Source organism: Balaenoptera musculus, chromosome 8 (assembly GCF_009873245.2).
Source record: "Balaenoptera musculus isolate JJ_BM4_2016_0621 chromosome 8, mBalMus1.pri.v3, whole genome shotgun sequence".
NCBI classification, from domain to species: Eukaryota; Metazoa; Chordata; class Mammalia; order Artiodactyla; family Balaenopteridae; genus Balaenoptera; species Balaenoptera musculus.
Window position 1 is genome coordinate 59,208,498 of NC_045792.1, and position 17,598 is coordinate 59,226,095.

Genomic DNA, 17,598 nt, shown 5'->3' on the forward strand with positions numbered 1-17,598 from the left:
GTCTTCATCACTTCATCACTCCAGCTTTCTTTTCTTTCAAGACTGTTTTGGCTATTCTGAGTTCCCTTCTATTCCTTTTTGAGTGTTTTTATTATGAAAGGTTGTCAAATGTCTTTACCTACTGAGGTGACAATATGGCTTTTGTACTTTATTCTACTTTACGGTTTATTACATTAATATGAAAATATGTTGAACCAACCTTCCTAGGATAAATCCCACTTGGTCACAGTGTATAATCCTTTTTATATGTTGTTGAATTCAGTTTGCCAGTATTTTGAAGATTTTTGCGTCTACCTGTACTTTTTTTTTTTTAATCAGGCAAAGTTATCTCTAATTTTAAAACCAGGTATATTCCAAGGATTCTAATCAGTAAATCATACCTCAAATTAACCTTTATTTTATACTTCCATAAAAGAGTCCCTAGAAATAAACTGCTAATGACTATGAGGACTTTCTCTTCTACTATCTGGACAGAAGTAGCAATTATCCAACATGGCTCTAAGTTTTAGTTCTCTCTTACTTATTTTAATGAACTAAACTTCTTTGCCTGACTCCACTTAAGGGAATGAGCTGAAAGAACCTTCTGAAATAGAGCCAGCAGTTTATAAATATTTTCTCCTATACTCTATAGAATGGCTGGAGTCAATGTCCTAAGGTATAGCTTCAGGACGGCCAATTCTAGCACACTAAGCAGTGATTAGTGATGAGAAAATATGCCCAGAAAGGATAAGTGACTTGTTCAATAGCCTCTCATTAAATACAGAGTAGAGCCTGGACTAGAATCTATGTCTTAATTATTCAAAGATTTTGCTCTCTTCCCTTTACTACACATACCGTCAACCCTTAAGAACTGCAGTAGAGATAGAACTTGTTAATTTGGCATGATCAGAAGCCTCATTACTTAGCTCTACAAATAAGACCTGTTTCCTTACCATGGTGTTGGTGCTTGGCTGTCCTAGTGTGTTGGTATTACCAAAGGAAAAGCCAGTGGTCTGGGTGGTTATGGCCTGGGCAAATGGTTTGCTGAAGAGGCTGGTAGCCTGCTGATTCTGTTGGCCAAAAAGACCACCTGGATTTGTTCCAAATCCAGTCGTACCTTTCAGGAAAAGAAAAGGAAAAATAAATGGCGGGGGGAAATGCCAAACCTCACATTATCTAGTTACTTCAATAGTCTATGTTATTGATTATATATCTAAATTACCCTACATTCATTCATTATTCAAACTGGATAACCACTTCATTTTCCACCTTTCTTCACATAACTCCAGATTTGGTTCAGACTCTACTTTCTACAAAAATACTCTGACCCCAAGAACCTGGGCTGGACTAAGTAATCTTCCTTTGTGACCCCATAGCTTTTTGTCTATTTTACAAGATAACACACTACACTTAAAGTCTATGTGTGTATTTTTAACCTTGTTAGACTAAGTTTTTCTTCAGAACAGGGGCTTTCTCTTTATAGCAATATATTCAGCATAGGGTGTGACACAATAACAATACTTAATAATGGCTAAACTAAATCACAGAATACCAAAACTGAAAAGAATGTAAATGCCACTTAAACATGTATTCGTTTGTGTATTTGTGTATGTGACTCTACAGAGGGCTACCCCCAAAAATGTAACTTTTGCTTGTTTCTACAGAAGCAAACTGGTGGCTGGGGGGGAGGGAAAAGAAAAGACCTTTGGATATGTACGTTTTTGTATCTCATGAACTTTAAATCATATATGTATATTACTTTTGCAAAGTAACACTTTTATAAAGTAATTTAGTAATCATCCTAGACTCCCCTCTTTCACATCCCACATAAATCAATCCATCAATAAATCCCATCGGTTCTATATTCAAACTGGTTCCAGAATCTGACATTTTTACCATACCATAGCACCATTCTCTGCAAGCCACATCATCTCTCATGTGGATAGGGCAACAGCTTTTCTAACTGATTTATTTCCACCCTTGCCCCCATACAATCTACTCTTAATACAGCAGCCTTCAGAATGATCCTCTATTCATAATCACATGACTTATCTAAACCTTCTAATGGCTTCCTGACTCAAATAAAAATTCAGATCTTGACACTGGCCCACAAAGGCCTATAAAATATATTCCCCTATATCCTCCAGTACTTCCCCTTGTCCTCTCCCCTTCGGCAAAAACTCAGGATTTCTAGACTTCTAGTTTCCTCCAGCTGGAATATTCTTCCCCCAGAAATCTGTATAGCTTTATGCTTCACCTTCTTCAGATAGGTCACTGATCAAACACCACCTATCACTGAAGCCCTTCTTAATCATCTACACTTAATACTATATTTCTCCCCACCCCCCACAAACATACCAGGCATTTCCTATTCCTCTAGCAGCCCTGAATCATTTTTCTCCGTAGCACTTAAGCACAAAAATGACAATTATGTTTTACTTTCAGTTGTCTGTCCCTCCTCAGTATGGCCCAATACGATGTCAAGTGCTTACTAGTTCCAAAGCCTGTTTTGTTCTGACCATAGGCAAAGCCTGAATTCGTAGTGGAAGAACTGAAGAGTCCTGTTGCACTGGAGGTGGCTGGAGAAGACCCAAACAAGCCAGTCGTGGTACCTGCTCCCACCTGGTTCTGCGGGCCTTTCCGGTTGGCCTGATAATCCTCTAAACGAAGTTCCTAGAGTAAGTGAAAACATATTCCAAATTAATATGCAGCCAAAAAAATTATTTAGGAGGCTAAATACTTGAATTTAGTATTCAATTTCTATGTTCACATAGGAACCATGATTAAAAAAACAGAAAAGTATGGAATGGTTAACTTACTATCATTATAGAAAAACATTTTCAACAGTGTATAATGGACATTAAAATCCATACCATAATTACCATAAAACTACAGGCCAAAGGACCAACCACATCTTAATTTCAATTTTCTTCTATAGACAATAATACTTTCATTTAGACAATAATCTTGTCTTCTCCCACCCCAAATGTAAAGATTAGCTGATTAAAAGATGGACGATTCTGAGGAATTCAGAAAACTTAGGAAAAGAAGAGATAAAGTTTAACAGTTTTGTCTCACAAGTAAGGGTGTTTCTGTATACTCCAAAGAAGCAAGCACAGTTTGGGACGTAAAAGAAGCAACAGCAACAACCAGAGATGACAGTCAAAATGTACAACGAACTATCATACAGCAATGATAATGAACAACCTATAACTTCACACAACATGGATAAACATCACAATGTTGAAAGACAGATTTAAGAGTACGTAATATAAGATCCCATCTATGTAAAATTCAAAAATGGGCAAAACATGGGCAGTCAGGATAGTGGTTACCTTTGGAAGGGGAGGATTGTGACTTTGGGGGCAAGGCCCAAAGGGGTAATCAGGGATGCTGATAATGATTTACTTACTGTGTTGCACACTTATGACTTTGCATGAGTTTACTAAAAACACATGCATGTGCACACACTGTCCAGTGTAGTATGAGCAACAGCCAATCAGAATAGACTATTAGTAAAACTATACCCGTACATACAAGCTGAATATCATCCTTGCCTAAAACAAAAGATATCTATAAATAATATATTAATTAAAAAAAATAATTTGGTTAATCTTAATTTTTTACATAAATCCTAAAAAATAATCAAAAACATTTAAAAAAGCTGCTTCCCAACAGAATCAAAAGGTTAGGGTGATACTCTGTAATGCATTTTACTGACCTCTAGGGACTTGCTTTCATATTCTTTCATAGCAGTAATACACTGGTGCTTGGTACTGATGTTAGTGCTAACTCCAGCTTTAACCATAGTATCTGCACCAGTTGGAGGCTGCAAAGGAAGATAAAGGCAAATTTGAAAGTCTAAAGAAAACGTTTAAGTTCAAGCTTTGTAACCCTACTCTCCCAGACACAAATCTTCAACGACTGAACTCTATAACCAGTCCCCTAGGTTCTTTACTTAACAAGACAGTTTTAAGAGTGCTTGATTAAATACATTGCATCCTGATCTCTCCCTGTATCAAGGTTATCTGCATAAGTCAATCTCAGTAACAGTTATCAAAAACCCAGAGATTAATCCCATAACCAAGCCATTCAATTATCTACTAAAATACACTTAATAATATATGCATAAGGGAAGCTTTATCCAATTTACCCAATATATACATTTAAACCTCTATTTCTGAGTTCTAATTCCTACTCTGCTCTGAAGTGTCTGCTTTGAGACTGTTGTTGCATTTACGAAATATGGAAGCCTGGTTTTTCCCCCTATAAGCTTATGAGACAAAAGGCACTAGTAACTAAAGATTCCTACTTATATTGTTAGTTTTCTCAATTACTGTACTTTCCAAGAGACAACACACAGTATTTTTCTCTATCATTTATATTTAACTTTATTTTAAATTCAGGATTCTAAATTCAGTATTATGAATTCACCACCCTGCCTAAGAAATTCTTCATTTTCTGGAAGAATTTTAACAAGTTTTGCCAATCCCTATTTTTGCCAGAGATTTCCATTAGACTAACTACACTGCCAGCCTATCCTAAGTATCTCCAAAACAATCACATCAAGTAGTATCTTACATCAAGTGGTATTCCATGTATTTTCATAAACAAAATCTTTCATTCTAACCCTCTATCCAACTTCTCTCAAAAAAGCTGAAGAAAACACAAAACTCATTTGCTTCATTTTGCCATTTCACCAACAAAAGTTTTATTTCTAACTGGCACACAAAAACTGATGAGTTATTCCATACAGCTCCTTAAGGAGACCCTATTTTCAATGATTTTTACAGTTTACCCCATCATTCCTTCTTTACTTCTGTAAAGAATGGTCGACGATTCAGAGGCCAATTATGAACACAGTAAATACAAGCTCAACCCAATACTTCTTTTTTTCTGGCTGCACCGCAAGGCCTGTGGAATCTCAGTTCCCTGACCAGGGATTGAACCCGGGCCACGACAGTGAAAGCCTGGAATCCTAACCACTAAGCCATAAGGGAACTGTAATCAACTACTACTGTAATCAACCTTGTGAATACAAATTTAATTGGTTTGAGCATAATTCAAACATAAATTATAATCTAGATTTATGTTTCATGACTCTTCCTGTCTACTATACAACTATTCCCAGATATTGTTCTTAACACATATTTCAGGAAGAGTGAGACTAAGCTATGCATAACTGGAAAGAGAAGAAATTTTATGATTCCTCCTGCAAAAAAACATACAGGAGACAAAAATATTCCACAAAGATCGAAAGACAATACTTACGTTAAACTTAATAGTAGTCCCAGTAGGAGCAGCTGTAAAACTACTTGGCCCAAAGAGGGAGCCAGATGTGCTACCAAAAGGATTAGAGGTGGTATTTGTAGTTCCAAAAAGTCCCCCGCTGCTGGTACTTGTTCCAAAATCTATAAATTAGAAAGAAAAATGGGATGGTAACAGTAAGGAATTTAAGAATCTGTAAGCTATCGTGGAATTGGCCTGTGGCATTAGAGCAGCATTATTTCCAAATCCTCAAGTTTTCTATCTTTCAAATCTCCCTAGCAAGTACCTTCAAACAGATATTTCATACAGACACACACAGTTCTAGGCTCACAACTTTGAAGTGAAACAAAATCTGAATCTTTAGTCAGCTAAGTGTCTGTAAAGTCCTTGGGCATACTTAGACAACAAGTTAGAAGAAACAGTATTCTGTTTCATTAAATATTTTATCTTATTTCTCTCGGTAAGACCAGATGCTCAATGAACTTGTCTTTCTGACAATGCCTTACCACAACAGACCTGAACAAGAGTCACAGTATATTTTATTTATATATATTATTACAAACACCCACATATAACCAAAAAGTTTAAAACAAACAAATGGTCCCATTAGGGTAACCACACATAGGTTAATATAAAATTTCACCCAGAAAAATAATTTAGAAAAATTAGTAGGCATGTTGGTCATTTATAGAAATAAATCTACTTTTCCAAATAGCTGAGTTTAAAAAGATTACATAACAGAATTTAACTGTTATCTAAGGTATGTATTTTTCAAAATACAAGATACTTCTAAAGAAATTACACATATCGTACCAGAAATAGCAGCAAGCAATACAAAGTTATTTGCCAATATTTAATATTAAGTGACGTCCTAATATCAAGTTAAGAGGAATGTGATTTCTCACTGGCAGTCAAACTATTTCTTTTCTAAAAACATGTCCTAATATATAAAGTAAATAGGCATATCTCTTTTGAATTAGTATTTTAGATTGCATTTTATATTGTCATGGTTAAATATTTCAACATCCCCTCAAACAACTTTCCCTTTGTAAAATACTGATAGCTGGCTAACTTACTTATTCTACCACAGTAGTGCTGGGAATGGCATCAACTCACAGGGCACACCTGTGCAACTAGCAGTGTTTCTGCCTCAAAAAACTGTGTGGTGAAGTATCCCTGGGCCACATTTAGACTTAAAGAGAAAGAAGCCATCAATTAAAAACACCTGCTATAGCGAAGGAATGGAGGAGTAACCATGTCACATCCAGTACTTACCATTCCTGCTTTAGTCTCTTCAAACCAAAAGCGAAACAAAGGCAGGAAGGTGCCCCTGCAGTATACTACAGTTAATTATACATATTTCTCCTTGAAATTCTCCCTTCTTGACTCCTATGACAGTACTCTGACCTGGCTTTTCATCTTATTCTCTGGTCATTCTATATCAGGTACCTCTTCCTCTGCATATTCCTTAAATACCAGTGCCCCTCAGACTTCCATTCTTGAAGAGATATACCCCTTCCTTTCCAGCCTATTAAACTTTTCAATATCATTTTGAAGTTTTCCTCTCCCCATGTTTTTGCTATGGGGTGAGAAAAGGAGGTGGGTGAACACAGGGAAAAGGAGAAGAGAGAACACATTCAATAAGCAAATCAAATTGTTAGATGCAGAAATCCAATGATTTACTACTTACTCCCAAAGCCTGTTGGTTTATTTTGTGCAAAGGCATTGTTTTGGGATGAGAAGAGACTGGTCCCTGTGCTTGCAGTTCCAAACAAGCTGTTTGATGTACCTGTCGATGTGCCAAACCCAAAGCCACTGCTTGTGGAGGTAGCTGGCTGGCTAAATGAATTGGTACCAAATAAGCCTCCTGGAGAGATAGAGAGGGGAAAAAAAGGGTTAAACAGACTGGAGTCACTAAGTGAAGCCCTATACCAGCTATGAATAAACCAACTGTATTCCAAATAAAGCCCCTACCTGGTTTGGTCTGTGAATTTCCAAACAGGCCTCCGGTATTGGTGCTAGAACCAAATGCAGATGTTCCAAATGCCCCTCCACTAGTAGTGCCAAAACCAGTATCTGATAAAGCAAAATCCAGGGTCAGAATAAAATCTAAACCAGGTGGCCCAATGAAAGAGGATTTTAATATTTCTTAACATTCTGCATTTGAACAGGACCACTGGTCTAATCCCAAAACTATTTTTTCAAAATTCCATCAGACTACTTATAACAGAGCTGATATTAAGCTACACTTTATTCATTGTCCTGGGTAAAGTAAGGAAACTTAAAGTTAAAAAGGTTGTAACTTTTCAATAAGTTAAAGATGTTGATAGGTTTAAAAAAAAAGAGTGCCAAGCTACTATGAACTACAGACAAAAATAATCAAAATTTGGGTTTCCTGGTGGCACAGTGGTTAAGAATCCGCCTGCCAATGCAGGGGACATGGGTTCGAGCCCTGGTCCAGGAAGATCCCACATGCTGCCGAGCAACTAAACCCATGCGCTACAACTACTGAGCCTGCACTCTAGAGCCCGCGAGTCACAACTACGGAAGCCCATGTGCCTAGAGCCCATGATCTGCAACAAGAGAAGCCACCGCAATGAGAAGCCTGCGCACTGCAACAAAGAGTAGCTCCCGCTCACCGCAACTAGAGAAAGCCCACGCACAGCAACGAAGACCCAACGCAGCCAAAAAACAAAATAAAAACAAAAGAAACAAAAAACTGTTAAAATTTTCTCCAGACACCGTACACTCCACAGTCTCTGGGATGAATGGTCCTTAATTAGAGGAGCACATCAGAATGACCTGGGAAGTTTTCAAAATACACATGTTCAACTTCCAATCCCAGAGATTCTAATTCCATAGTTCTATGATGGGATATATGTATTTCGGGAAAAAACCTCCAAAAGTGACTCTGAGATAAACAACAAGGTCCTACTGTATAGCACAGGGAACTATTAATTTAGTCAATATCTTATAAAATAAACTATAATGGAAAAGAATCTGAAAAAATATATGTATGTATAACTGAATCACGCTGCTGTACACCAGAAACTAACACAACATTGTAAATCAAGTATATTTCAATAAAAAAAATTTTTTTTTTAAAGTGACTCTGGGGGATTCCCTGGTGGCACAATGGTTGAGAATCCGCCTGCCAATTCAGGAGACACGGGTTCGATCCCTGGTCTGGGAAGATCCCACATGCCGCAGAGCAACTAAGCCCATGCGCCACAACTATGGAGGCTGCGCTCTAGAGCCCATGAGCCACAACTACTGAGCCTGTGTGCCGCAACTACTGAAGCCCGCGCGCCTAGAGCCTGTGCTCCGCAACAAGAGAAGCCACCGCATTGAGAAGCCCGCACACGGCAACAAAGAGTAGCCCCCGCTCACCGCTACTAGAGAAAGCCCACGCGCAGCTACGAAGACCCAACTCAGCCAAAAATAAATAAATAAAATAAATAAATTAAAAAAAAAAAAAAAGTGACTCTGGACTTCCCTGGTGGTCCAGTGGTTAAGAATCCACCTAGTGGGCGCTCTTGGTTAAAAATCAAGGACCTAGATATATAAAATAGTTTAAGAAAAGGTCAGGAGACACTTGTAAAAATTTTCTCTAATATTTTTGTTAGGAATGATTGAGGTTTGGTAGTTATGCTTTTTAAAAACCTTCATGAATTAAAGTTCCTGGGATTTACATTAAAAAACTGTTCAGATGCTCCACTTAAAAAGAGAGGGATAGGGACTTCCCTGGTGGTGCAGTGGTTAAGAATCCGCCTGCTAATGCAGGGAACACGGGTTCAAGCCCTGGTTGGGGAGGATCCCACATGCCGCGGAGCAACTGGGCCCGTGCACCACAACTACTGAGCCTGCACTCTAGAGCCCACGAGCCACAACTACTGAGCCCGCATGCTACAACTACTGAAGCCAGTGCGCCTAGAGTCTGTGCTCCGCAACAAGAGAGGCCACTGCAATGAGAAGCCCGCGCACCGCAACGAAGAGTGGCCCCTGCTCGCCGCAACTAGAGAAAGCCCACGGGCAGCAATGAAGACCCAATGCAGCCATAAATAAATAAATAAATAAATTTAAAAAAAAAAAAAAAAAGAGAGGGATAAAAACAAGATTGGGGGGGCTTCCCTGGTGGCGCAGTGGTTAAGAATCCGCCTGCCAATGCAGGGGACATGGGTTCGTGCCCCGGTCCAGGAAGATCCCACATGCCGCGGAGCAACTAAGCCCGTGCGCCACAACTACTGAGCCTGCTGAGCCTGCGCTCTAGAGCTCGCAAGCCACAACTACTGAGCCTGCGTGCTGCAACTACTGAAGCCTGCATGCCTAGAGCCTGTGCTTTGCAACGAGAAGCCACTGCAATGAGAAGAGCGTGCACCACAACGAAGAGTAGCCCCTGCTCGCCTCCACTAGAGAAAAGCCCGTGCACAGCAACAAAGACACAACACAGCCAAAAATAAAATAATAAAATAAATAAATTTAAAAAAAAAAAAAAAACAAGATTGGGAAAATGCTGATAGCTGAAGCTGGGAAATAAGTACATGAGAGTTCGTTATACCATTCCTTCTGTTTTTGTGTTTAAGTATAAATTTTTAACAAAAAGTTTATAAGTGAGTGAATAAGGGTTGCTATAGGCAACTAGTGCCATGTGGGGTGGAAGGGGAAATGGATCTCAGGAGGGCTGGTGGGAATTAGGGACTTTGACATTTTAACCGTTGTTTCTTATTCACAGAGCAAATCTCAGAGCAGTTATTCAGTAACTGCATTTTATTTTATTTTATTTTTTTGGCCACGCAGCATGAGGGATCTTAGTTCCCCGACCAGGGATCCAACCCGGGCCCCTTGCAGTGGAAGCAGGGCATCTTAACCACTGGACTGCCAGGGACATCCCTCAACGGTTGCATTTTATTTTTTTAAAGATTTATTTATTTATTTATTTATTTTTGGCTGTGTTGGGTCTTAGTTGCGGCACGCGGGATCATCGCTGCAGCTCGTGGGCTGTTCATTGCGGCGCACGGGCTTCTCTCTAGTTGTGGCGTGTGGGTTCCAGAGCATGTGGGCTCTGTAGCTTGTGGCACACAGTCTCTCTAGTTGAGGCGTGCAAGCTCAGTAGTTGTGGCACGCGGGCTTAGTTGCCCCGCAGCATGTGGGATCTTTGTTCCCTGACCAGGGATCGAACCCGAGTCCCCTGCATTGTAAGGCGGATTCTTTACCACTGGGCCACCAGGGATGTCCCAATAATTGCATTTTAGACTTCAAAATTTTAAAAAGGATTTCCTGGTCTGAAAATTAGTAACAAATTATAAATTTCTGCCAAAGCCAATTAATAACAATACTTTAAATACCTTCTACTGATGATCAGAAAACCATGAAAACTCAGAACTTATTTTCTTTTTAGAAAATTTTAACAAGATCGTATCCTGGTCATTTTTCAAAGTTATTATAAAGACCAAAGCATAAATTAATTCCTATCTAAAACTACTGGAGTGGATTTATTCTTAATAATAGCTTAAGATTTTTCTCCCTCATTTGTTATTTTTTAAAACTTACTCTGCCCAAATGTTGAAGCTGTGCCAAAGCCACCGGTGCCACCCCCAAAGGGTGTTCCAAATGACTTATTAAACATCTTCGAAATCTTCAGAAAGCTGGAAAGAAGAAAAAAATTATCACTTTTTAAAGACCACAGAGTGCAATGGAATTTTTTTCAGAAAAATGTATCATTCTACAAATTTATTAGGCCTATTCAAACTATAGCATAACGTTCACTCTCATTCAATATCCTAAAACTCTATATGATAAAACAGACTTCGTAAAATTGAGCTGAATTGAATTAGTACCATAATGTGAAGTTAAACTTCATATCCCACCAACAACCATCCCTTTAAAACAATGTTTTTCGACCTTTTTAAAAAACCTAAGCCCCCCTTTAATAAAGATTTCAGGTCTACTGTACCAGATTTTGGTATGTCCCACGTAGTAAGTTATGCAGAATACCCATTAAAAAGTACAAGGATATTCTCTTATCCCAACCACCTGAGAAGCTAATATTTTTGCCAGGCTTTAGTTTCAACAGTTTGCATTGTAAAAAGTTTTTCCCCCATTTGTTTGTATATAAAATGATGTAATATTGTTCTTCAAACTATACACACCTCCTCCTCCCATCTCTAAATCCCAGAGATTCTGGTGCCCTGACATTCTTTTTGAGATTACTTCTTAACAGTACTCTCTGTGGCCCCCTGCTTATCTATCTTCTACTTCTTCTGGGAATATTACAGAAAACCTTTGGTCAAAACCCCCACTGCATATGAATGAGTCCCCTCCAGTATCCAAACTATACCCCCAGTCACACTTAATGAATTGGACCAAAGTTCCAACAAGTACAAAAATGAAGTTTGATTTCCCCCGCCTAGATCTGAATGAAAACAAGGCAAAGGTATAGTTTACTAAAAAAGTAAACACTTTCCCCCTCTATAAATTTTCCTTAAACTTAGGACATCTGCTACCACTTACCTGCCAGCAGACAAGAAAATAATGAGTAAACTACTTTAAATATGAAAACTCAGAAAATAGTCAATCATGCTTGTTTGGATTTTACAACAGGCATGATAGCTTTTTTATTATTTACACATAATGAAGTAGTTTTTTTCTTCTAGTAAAATCAGATGCCTCATTCATATAATAGACTTAAACATATCAATAACATGTTGAGGTGTGCCCCACAATGTTCCAGTGTCCCATTAGCACTTTGGTATTCTAACACCCAAAACATTTTGTGCAACACTGGGAAAAAGATGAAATAAGAAATGCTTTTTATAGAAAGCAACATTCTGCCCCGCTGTGTTCCCCTAGAAAAAAAATTCCAGCACTTAGTTCTTTATCCTAACATCCAGGAATTTAATAACTCCTTCAATTAAAGAAAGCTCACTGAAACCAGTGGTTCAAGAGGGCCACATCAGAATTAGATGGCAAGCTTTTCCAAGTACAAGCCTCTAGGCCCCATTCCAGAAGTCAGAAAACAAAATGTCCAGGATTGGGATGTAGACATTTGCATTTTGAAAGGCTCCTCAAGTGACTCTAATGCATTCCCTTGGAACTGGAGGTTATATTTCAGGTAATCATCATTTCTCTTTCAGTAATGAGATCTGCTTGAAGTTTCCTGCCTTCCCAATTTATCAGGTGTCAAAAAGTCACAGACTGGACCTTTACCATATTAACTGGTGACTCTCCCTTCCAGGGGAAATATTCTTGGAAGTACTACAGTTTTGCCTTTCAACAGTTCATTCAGAATTGACAGTTATGCTAGGGGTCAGATGTCTGGACCAACTCATTTTGATTGCACTCTCTCTCACACTGCAGTCTTGGGTCACAGCCCCTACTAAGTCCACTTTATCTGCTGACTAAATTTTTTGACCCGTCACCAGTAAGGTAAAAACTGAGTTGTAATATTGTTATGCTAAATCTGCCATTTGTTTTCTTATTCGACCCCACAAATAGCAATCTATTCGTGTAAATCTGACATCTTCCATACAGCTGACATGTCAGGATTCAAAAGCCTAGTTAATAGTTTTTCTCTATGAAATTTGTCCTCATATAGAAGATTTTAGTGTTAATTAGGGTTTCAGTGGCACTAGGTTCTACAGACCAAATCCACAACTTCTAACAATCAAAATTTGATTTTAAATAGTCTTATCCTAACATAAAAACCTAGTATCACACATATATTCCGCAAAGGATTTTAAGTAGTAATAAAATATCCTGAGAAACACTTCACAGTTTACAAGCCCTTATTTATCTCAACAACCCTAAAAGTATGGTATTATGCATCACCACCTGTATTTTACAGTTGAGGAAACAGGATCAGGTGTTCAGCAAGTTTCCCCAAGGTCAAAGAAGTGATAAGTGGTAGATCCCCAGTTTAACCTCTGACCTCCCATGGACACCCTCAATCCTAGGATGGAAGATACTAAGAAACAAGTAAGAACATGTTCCGTATATTAAGGAAATTCATCTGTTCCAGACCCAAGAACAAGGACAATACAGGGACCAAATCTAATTTAGACTCCTGGAAAAAAAGCTTCTCACTCAAGCTCAGCCTATCTTTTTGGTTCTGGCAAGGATGAGCCTGGTTTAGCCTCAAGCCTGATCACACTGGGATTCTAAGTGTTTTTTAAAAAACTATCACCATGGAAGCAAACCAAGAATTTGGAAACAGCCTCATTATTTTTATCATGATTGTTAGAAATTAAAGAATGGCTAATACATTAAACCCTTTGCTCTTCAAACAAATCAATTTCCTGAATATGCTATGAAATGTCAGTGACTCATGAAAAATGCCTCCCCCCGCCCCTACCAAACAACGTACTAATTCATTCTTCAAAACCTAGTTCAAATGACATCTCTTCTATAAGCCTTCTCAAACTCCCTTTAGCAATTAGTCATTCCTTTGGGCTTACATGGCACATTATGATTTGTTTACACATATCTATCTTGACTCTATAGTGGACCCGTGATAACACCAACTACACAGATCTCCCTTTGGGACTCAAGGATTTGTTGTCCCAGCTGCTGAGAAGTACTACCAAAAGATTGCCCTCAGCTGTCGGCCCTCTTCAGAACTGTCCCTGCTGAGAGCTGCCTCACCCAAGGTCAGATCATCTCTGGAGGATAGACCATATCCAAAAGCCAGGCACCTTTGCTCCACCTTAGGGTAACTCTGAAGGGTGATCCTAGCTTCATACTCTCCATGGATTGGCTGAGGCCTTCATTAAGATACTATCACAATTCAATTTCTTCCTCAGCTCATTTCTGCTTCCTTTTCTCCTACAGGTGGTGATCCCAAGCTCACTCTCTAATAAAACTCATGAAGGATATCTCCAAGTCAGTGTCTGCTTCCCAAGGAAGTCAACCTCTCAACCTCCCCCAACGATCCCCTCAATACGTAATGAACTCCTCTAAGATAGGAATAGTACCATTTGTTTCCTATCCCCAAACCTAACAATGGGTCTGAAACATAGATATACTCATTTTCTAAATTAATGATAATCATCACGAATGTGCCTTTAAAACACAGTCTAAATGATCAAGTTACTTTATTTTTTTAAAAAAATATTTATTTATTTGGCTGCACCGGGTCTTAGTTGCAGCATGCAGGATCTAGTTCTTTGACTAGGGATCGAACTGGGGACCCCCTGCACTGGGAGCGTGGAGTCTTAACTGCTGGACCACCAGGGAAGTCCCATGATCAAGTTACTTTAGAAGTACCTTCTAACTTAAAATTATGCTAGATTAATTCTCACAACAAAAGGAAGCCATGAAAGGAAAGATTCTTGGTAGAATTTATCATTTAATTCAGAGGTTGCTAAAGGGAAGAGATCACAAAATGGCTGGATACAACCAGCAGACACTTCTTTGGCCTGTTATATATACATACAAACACACACACACACACACACACACACACATATATGGTATACTATACACATACATATGTACTTTGAAATGTTTATGTATATATATATTGTCAGTCTAGCTGATAACATTTAAAATAGGGATATGTCGGAAAAATGATTAAGCAGACTAGGACTATAATCACTTCATGGCAGTAAGAGTCTGGAGCTTAGTAGGAACTGTCTCTTTTGGTCATAGCCATACTCTCCAATGTGCCACAATACCCACCCAGTATCATTCATCTCCATCAGCTGCCTGGCCCCAACAGGTTTTGAGTTTGTAACTTCTGATATAATCAGAGAAAGAACCCACACATTAAGAACTCAAAGAGCGGGCTTCCCTGGTGGCGAAGTGGTTGAGAATCTGCCTGCCAATGCAGGGGACACGTGTTCGAGCCCTGGTCTGGGAAGATCCCACATGCCGCGGAGCAGCTAGGCCCATGAGCCACAATTACTGAGCCTGCGCGTCTGGAGCCTGTGCTCCGCAACAAGAGAGGCCGCGATAGTGAGAGGCCCGCGCACCGCGATGAAGAGTGGCCCCCGCTTGCCGCAACTAGAGAAAGCCCTCGCACAGAAACGAAGACCCAACACAAGCCATAAATAAATAAACAAATAAATAAAAATTAAGAACTCAAAGAGCATGTAAGTGCCAAGAAATAAGAAGTCAAAATTAGGTTGGAAAACGGGCGAGAAATGTGAGGAAAAATTCCTAAGGATTTAGAATGTGAACTAGGCCTTAAGGGATTAGAAAGAGAAAGGGAAAGCATAAGAAAGGTACACAGGTAAGAATGGGTTATTTGTGTACCTCTCCTATCTGGCCTTGTATCTCAACACCAAGCCCAGTTTCCCTCATATGATAAACATATAATAATTGTACTTAACAGTTTATTATGTACTGATGTCATCAACATTAAATTACCCAATTAAAGGAGTGAATCAGAGCATTCTGCTATGTACCCAGAATACGGTGTATCAAGAGTAAGGCACCACCAGAACATTTGAACAAAGTTACCCTATGAGAATTATTTCAAGTAAAAGATGTTTAATGAAAAAAAGGAAGTTGAAAAAGATATATTTGGCAGATTCTTTCTGTAAAATAGAAAAGATAATACACTGTTATTTATGGATACATATATACATAGTAAAAGTAAAAGAGGGAGACTAGTTAGTAAAATAGATGAAGGTGGTTGACTCTGGAGAGATAAAGGGAAATGAGGCATAGGGCAGAGATTCAGAGGATCCAAACTTTTCTGTAATGTTTACTTTCTCTATTAACAATAACAAAACATCTAGAGGATGCAGATCTTTGCACTAACTCTCTATTTCCATTAAAAAATCTATTCAAAACAGAGAAAAAATTAATCCTAGAGACTGAAATGTGTGGAACTTCTAAATTCATTCAAGTTTAAAGGAATAGCACATATTCAAGTCTTTATCCTTTCAAATACATTAACCTGGCCCAAACTGAAACCCTCCTAGAGTAAATAATACTAGCTAACATTTGAGTTCCTACTGTGTCCCAAGCGCTGTTCTAAGTGCTTTTTTAAAAAAATTTTATTCATTTATTTTTGGCTGCGTTGGGTCTTCGTTGCTGCGTGCGGGCTTCCTCTAGCTGTGGCGAGCAGGGGCTACTCTTCGTTGAGGTGCGCGGGCTTCTCATTGCAGTGGCTTCTCTTGTTGCAGAGCACAGGCTCTAGGCACGCGGACTCAGTACTTGGGGCTCGCAGGCTCTAGAGTGCAGGCTCAGTAGTTGTGTGCACGGGCTCAGTTGCTCTGCAGCATGTGGTATCTTCCCAGACCAGGGCTTAATCCCCTGCCCCCTGCATTGGCAGGCAGATTCTTTTTTTCCCTTTTTTAAATTAACATCTTTATTGGAATATAACTGCTTTACAATGGTGTGTTAGTTTCTGCTGTATAACAAAGTGAATCAGCTATACATATACATATATCCCCATATCTCCTCCCTCTTGCGTCTCCCTCCCACCCTCCCTATCCCACCCTTCTAGGTGGACACAAAGCACCAAGCTGATCTCCCTGTGCTATGCGGCTGCTTCCCACTAGCTATCTGTTTTACATTTGGTAGTGTATATATGTTCATGCCACTCTCTCACTTCGTCCCAGCTTACCCTTCCCCCTCCCAGTGTCCTCAAGTTCATTCTCTATGTCTGCGTCTTTATTCTGGCAGGCGGATTCTTTTTTTTTTTTTTTTTTTTTAAATTTTTATTTATTTATTTATGGCTGTGTTGGGTCTTCGTTTCCGTGCGAGGGCTTTCTCTAGTTGCGGCAAGTGGGGGCCACTCTTCATCGCGGTGCGCGGGCCTCTCACTGTCGCGGCCTCTCTTGTTGCGGAGCACAGGCTCCAGACGCGCAGGCTCAGCAATTGTGGCTCACGGGCCTAGTTGCTCCGCGGCATGTGGGATCCCCCCAGACCAGGGCTCGAACCCGTGTCCCCCGCATTGGCAGGCAGATTCTCAACCACCGCGCCACCAGGGAAGCCCTGGCAGGCGGATTCTTAATCACTGCGCCACCAGGGAAGTCCTAAGTGCTTTTTAATGAATTCTCTTATAAACCTCCCAAAAATCCAGTGTAGTTATTCTTATCCCTATTTTAAAAATGGGGAAATTGAGACAGAAGTAACTTGCCCAAGATCACAGAGCTATTATTTACTCCAGAAGCTATGCTCCTAGAGTCTAGAGTCCAGTCCTCCTTAAGAAAGAACACTGACAACTAAAGGGAAATGACTTTACATTCATTACAAATAGGAAACCTATAAGACCAAAATTTGGCAGTATTGATCTAGCACTATCAGGAGAAAGAGACACTTCTCTGGCAAACATGGGAGTTCTAGTCACCAGGAAGGTAATCTCTCTTATGGACTGACAATTTATAAGGTATCACCATGGCC

The 17,598-nt window shown here is 39.4% G+C and overlaps 1 protein-coding gene across 9 annotated transcripts in view; it reads right to left on the reverse strand.

Annotated features, from left to right (window-relative positions):
* The window catches only part of NUP98 (nucleoporin 98 and 96 precursor), a 101,165-nt gene that overhangs the window by 76,338 nt on the left and 7,229 nt on the right, over positions 1-17,598 (reverse strand). For 8 of the 9 annotated variants that reach the window (XR_005020846.1, XM_036859596.1, XM_036859597.1 and 5 more), the window contains exons 2-8: positions 10,798-10,892; positions 7,222-7,323; positions 6,938-7,114; positions 5,251-5,390; positions 3,701-3,808; positions 2,472-2,652; positions 933-1,096 (exon numbers count right to left, since the gene is read on the reverse strand). Coding sequence is in view for 8 of the 9 variants with exons in the window: in XM_036859596.1 (XP_036715491.1) it covers positions 933-1,096; positions 2,472-2,652; positions 3,701-3,808; positions 5,251-5,390; positions 6,938-7,114; positions 7,222-7,323; positions 10,798-10,873 (948 nt within the window). In the remaining variant the exon portion in view is untranslated. The remainder of the gene's footprint in view (positions 1-932; positions 1,097-2,471; positions 2,653-3,700; positions 3,809-5,250; positions 5,391-6,937; positions 7,115-7,221; positions 7,324-10,797; positions 10,893-17,598) is intronic. The other variant, XM_036859595.1, reaches the window with a different exon arrangement.